The 4,846-nt window shown below is 66.7% G+C and overlaps 1 protein-coding gene across 1 annotated transcript; it reads left to right on the top strand.

Moving 5' to 3' along the window:
- The first annotated feature begins 949 nt into the window (after positions 1 to 949).
- Positions 950 to 4,835, top strand: LOC123256074 (septin-5). Its single transcript, XM_044684764.1, has 6 exons — positions 950 to 1,060; positions 1,165 to 1,266; positions 1,889 to 1,985; positions 2,486 to 2,621; positions 3,084 to 3,186; positions 3,744 to 4,835. Exons 1-6 carry the CDS (start codon positions 968 to 970, stop codon positions 3,798 to 3,800), a joined length of 588 nt encoding a protein of 195 aa, XP_044540699.1. The 5' UTR covers positions 950 to 967; the 3' UTR covers positions 3,801 to 4,835.
- The last annotated feature ends 11 nt before the right edge of the window (positions 4,836 to 4,846 follow it).

Here is a 4,846-nt window from a genome sequence, read left to right as displayed (position 1 = left end):
GAGAGAGAGAGAGAGAGAGAGAGAGAGGGAGAGAGAGGGAGAGAGAGGGAGAGAGAGACTGGGAACCAGGATGGGCTGGGTTCAGATCCTACATCTGCCACTTGCTCACTGCTTGATCTTGGGGAAATCCCATCCCCTCCCCTCCCTGGACCTCAGTTTCTTCCTCTATAAAACGAGGTGATTGAATCATGATTCCAGACTTCCCACCTCTAGTGGCAGATTGAAGTATACCTCTGTCTGTCTGTCTCCCCCCTCCCTCCCTCTCTCCTTTCTCTTTCCCTCTCCTCTTTCTCTTCCTCTCTCTCTCCTCTCCCTTTTTCCTCTCCCCTTCTCTTTCCCTCTTTCCTCTTCCTCCCCCCTCTCCTTTCTCTCTCCCTCCCTCTCTCTCCCCCCTCTCCTTTCTCTTTCTTTCCTTCCTTCCTTTCCTCAGTCTATCTCTTTGTAACCTCCAATCCATGAATGAATCAACAAAGCCTAGGAAGGACTGAGATAGGCTGCCGGGGGTCCAGCCGAAGGGACGGTGAGGGAAGGAGAGGGACAGGCCGGCCTTTAGGCCTTGGGGTTGTTGAGGCAGAAGGGAGCTGTCCTTGTCCTTGAGGGCGGCTGGGTAGAAGAGGGCCTTGTCCACTTGGCCACAGAGGGGTGGGGGAGTGGCCGAGGGCTGGCCTTGGGCTCCCCATCAGGAAAACTCACCTGCCGGGGCTCTCCTTGGAGGTTTCCACATGGAGGCTGGGCGCCCACCATGTTGTGCCCGTTGGAGAAGGCCATCTTGTTCTGACGTGGGTCGGACTCAGGGGCCGCTGAGCTCCCTTCCAGGTCTGCTGTTCTGTCCATGAGCAGGTCTGCACCCCGGCCTCAGTTTCCCTGCCTGTCAAATGAAATGGCTGACCTGGATGGCCACCGAGGCCCCTGGCAGCCCTAATAGCTCGGTTCCCACCCCAGGCTGCGGCCAGTGGATGTGGAGTTCATGAAGGCCCTTCACGAGAAGGTGAACATCGTCCCCCTCATTGCCAAAGCCGACTGCCTCATCCCGGGAGAGATCCGGAAGCTGAAGGAGCGGGTGAGGGTCCCCGGGGCTGGGGGGGAGAAGGCCCGAGGCGGGTGGCCAGTGTCCGAGGGGAGGGGCGGCCGGGCTGGGGGCTCTGAGCGCCGACTCTGGCCTAGATCCGGGAGGAGATCGACAAGTTCGGGATCAAGGTGTACCAGTTCCCAGAGTGTGACTCGGACGAGGACGAGGAGTTCAAGCAGCAGGACCGAGAGCTGAAGGTACGAAGGTCCTTCTCTGAGCCCCTCCTTAGCCGCCGCTCCGGGCCCCGCGGGGCCGCCTTCCTCCTCCAGAACTCCTGCCCGGCCCCCCAGTTCCTCCGAGGGCGCCATCCCCAAACCCTCATTCGAGGTCTGCCCTCTGGTGCCCCCCCTGCAGGAGACAGCAGTGCCAGCGGGAAAACCCCACCAGAGGGCAGGAGAGTGCCCGCTAGCCTGGCAGCCACCCCGGGGGCTCAGAGAGGGCTCCCGTGGGCTGGGCCGGCAGGGCAGGGCTCTGTAGCCGGGCAGAGGGCTGCGCTCCAGAGGCACCAGGCCTGGGAGGCTGGAAACGAATGCGGGATCGGGGAGCACCTGGCCGCCTCTCTGCTGCTCTCTGCTGCTCTCTCCCCACGTGGCCTGGGCAAGTGCCCGCCCCCCGTGCCTCCGTTTCCTCAACTGTAAATTCAGGGGCTGGATTAGCTGACCCTGCTTACCCTTTGACCCCAAGTCCTCGCTGAGGAGGGGGCTGGAGGGGGGCCGGGGATGGCTGTGGAGACCCTTTTGGACCGTCTGGAGGAGGTCCGTGGGGAGCCGCAGGCACTTCTTTTGGCCTGGGCCGCCCCTCACCCTCTCTTCCCCTCAGGAGAGCGCCCCCTTTGCCGTCATAGGCAGTAACACCGTGGTCGAGGCCAAGGGCCAGCGGGTCCGGGGGAGGCTCTATCCCTGGGGCATCGTGGAAGGTGAGTCTGCTCCGGGTCCGGCCCCTCTCAGGGCCCCCCATTCCCTGGCACCCCCCAAGGGCCTCAGTCACCCCAGCCGTCTGCTCCTCGTCCGCCCTATCTCCCACATCAATCCTGGGCCCCTTCCTCAGAGACCCCTGCAGGAAGCCCAGAACTCGTTCATACTAGAGTGTCGATGACTGATAATGGCCGGCTTCCTGGAGAGGGCCGGGCTGAGGGGAAATGGTCATGTGAAGGTGGGGGGAGCACCCCAGAGAGGCCTCCGCCCAGGGGAGACGTCCGAGGGTGCCCCCCCCCCCGCCCCTGCAGTGACCCAGGCCAGGGGCTGCCGAGGGGACTCTCGGCTCAGAAATTTGGCTTTGGGGCCCAGGAGGGGCCAAACCCCCCTTTTATGGAGGAGCCCATTGAGGCCCCGAGGGGGCCAGGAAGCACCCCAAGTCACCCCAGGAAGGGTGGGGGGAGCTGAGGAGGCCCCGAGGCTCAGCCTGCCCCTCCTGCAGTGGAGAACCAGGCCCACTGCGACTTCGTGAAGCTGCGCAACATGCTCATCCGCACCCACATGCACGACCTGAAGGACGTCACCTGCGACGTGCACTACGAGAACTACCGGGCCCACTGCATCCAGCAGATGACCAGGTGGGCCTCGGCCCCCGGGGCCCCCTCTGCCCCCCTCTGCCCTCACCCTGCTCCTCCTCTCTCCTGCCTCACTTTCCTCTTTGGCTCACACCTCCACACCGCGCTGGGTCCTCGGTGGCCCTCGTGCCGCCCGGGGGGGGGGGCCAAGCTGTGGAGGGGCTGCCCCATCCCGGGGAGTCAGGGCTGAGAGGGCCCAGGCCGCCCCGGGCTCCGCTCTGCTCCCCGTGACCCCGTGCCGTTCAGGCGGCATCTATTCGGCGCCTGCTGTGTGCCTGCCCCAAGCGGGGCGGCGGGAGAGCAGTGACCATTAGACAAGGCAGGCTCCGTCCCCCTGGCGGGAAGCGGCAGGGCTGAGCCTGGAGATGCCCCCATCGGGCAGCCGGGCTTCGGGGAGCGGGACGGAGCCCCAACGCAGAGCCAGGGCCAGAGCGGCTCACCCGGCCGGCCTCTGCTCCCCCCCAGCAAACTGACCCAGGACAGCCGCATGGAGAGCCCCATCCCCATCCTGCCGGTGCCCACCCCGGACACGGAGACCGAGAAGCTCATCAAGATGAAGGACGAGGAGGTGAGGGCCCGACGCCCGGCTGACCCTCGGCCTCCGGCCTGCTCTCTTGGCGGGGTCCCCGGGGTGTCAGAGTGGGGCCTGGCCTGGTCGGGGGTCCCTGGGGTGTCTGAGGGGAGCCTGGCCTGGTTGGGGGTCCCCGGGGTGTCAGAGCAGGGCCTGGCCTGGTCGGGGGTCCCTGGGGTGTCTGAGGGGGGCCTGGCCTGGTCGGGGGTCCCTGGGGTGTCTGAGGGGAGCCTGGCCTGGTCGGGGGTCCCTGGGGTGTCAGAGCGGGGCCTGGCCTGGTCGGGGGTCCCTGGGGTGTCAGAGCGGGGCCTGGCCNGTCGGGGGTCCCTGGGGTGTCTGAGGGGAGCCTGGCCTGGTCGGGGGTCCCTGGGGTGTCAGAGCGGGGCCTGGCCTGGTCGGGGGTCCCTGGGGTGTCAGAGCGGGGCCTGGCCTGGTCGGGGGTCCCTGGGGTGTCTGAGCGGGGTCTGGCTGGGTCAGGGGTCCCCGGGCATTGGCGGGCCTGGTGGGGGGGTCCCAGTGGGCCTCCCTCACTTGCCTCTTCCCCCCCCCCCCAGCTGAGGCGGATGCAGGAGATGCTGGAGAAGATGAAGCAGCAGATGCAGGACCAGTGAGCCTGGCCTGTCCCCCCCACCCATGGTTGGGGCTCCCAGACGAGCGAGCCCCGCGGCCAGACCCTAATTTATTGTTGGCCCGTGCCGGCCAGCCCCGAGCCCCCCCCTCGCCTCCTAAGGACCAAGGCACCCCCACTCGGCCCTTCTCCCCCTGCTGGGAAGGGGGGGCCGTGGTGCAGGCAGATAAGGGCTATGTGGCCCCCCGTGGGCCAGCCTTGCCTCTTGGGGGGTCCCCCGGGTCTTCAGCCCCTCCCCTCCCCAATCCTGGGGTCAGGAAGACCTGAGTTCAAATGCTGCCTCAGAGACCCGCTCACGGGGTGACCCTGGAGGTCGCCTCACCTTGTTCTGCCTCCGTTTCTCTCACTGTAAAATGGGGATCCCATGAGCTAATTCTGAAGCGCTCTGCAGAGGGGGAAACAGAGGCAGAACAAGGCCTCCCCAGAGAGGCCACGGGGGTCAGTACGGGACCTGAACTCGGCTCCTCCTCCGCACCCAGAGGATCCCTCCCGTAAACCCCGAGGCCGGGGGCCCCAGGCCCTTCCCCCCTGCCTCTGGCCGCCCCCCCTGGGACTCCCCCAGGGGTGGTGGGGGAGGGGCCAGCAGCCTGGAGGTTGGAAGGGAGGCCCCCCTCCCCTACTGACTCCCCCCCACCCCAGGGTGCCCTCAGCCCCAGCTCTCTGACCCCGCTGGATCCGGGGCCCCTTGTTACCACCTCCCCCCAGCCCTCTCTGGCTCCAAGGCTGGGCACTGAATGCCGAGGCCAGCCGGGGGGGGGGGTCCCCATTCCCCAGGGCTCTGTGCTCAGTGGTGAGATCCTGCATGTCTCTTGGCCTGGGGGGAGCCCCCCCTCCCCCGTCTTTGTTCTTGGCCTGGCTTCCTCTGGTAGACCAGCAGGCTGGTGCCACAGGCGACTCTGGGCCTGTGGCTTCCCCTGTGGTGCCTGGACCCCGAGAACCAGCCCTGCTGACTCAGAGCCTCTATCTCTCTCTCGGCCCCCCCATTTCCGGGGGTTCAAACCTGCTCAGCCCACCCCTTCCCCAGCCTCC

The sequence above is a fragment of the Gracilinanus agilis genome, unplaced genomic scaffold, assembly GCF_016433145.1.
Source record: "Gracilinanus agilis isolate LMUSP501 unplaced genomic scaffold, AgileGrace unplaced_scaffold55846, whole genome shotgun sequence".
Lineage (NCBI taxonomy): Eukaryota > Metazoa > Chordata > Mammalia > Didelphimorphia > Didelphidae > Gracilinanus > Gracilinanus agilis.
This window is presented reverse-complemented; position numbering and strand designations above follow the sequence as displayed.

What these genes read in the sequence shown, in the direction of transcription:
- LOC123256074 (XM_044684764.1), top strand. Translation starts at nt 968, where the DNA reads ATGAAGGCCCTTCACGAGAAGGTGAACATCGTCCCCCTCATTGCCAAA. An exon ending in AGCAGGACCGAGAGCTGAAG is followed by an intron (nt 1,267 to 1,888) that starts GTACGAAGGTCC and finishes TCTTCCCCTCAG; the next exon opens with GAGAGCGCCCCCTTTGCCGT. An exon ending in TCAAGATGAAGGACGAGGAG is followed by an intron (nt 3,187 to 3,743) that starts GTGAGGGCCCGA and finishes CCCCCCCCCCAG; the next exon opens with CTGAGGCGGATGCAGGAGAT.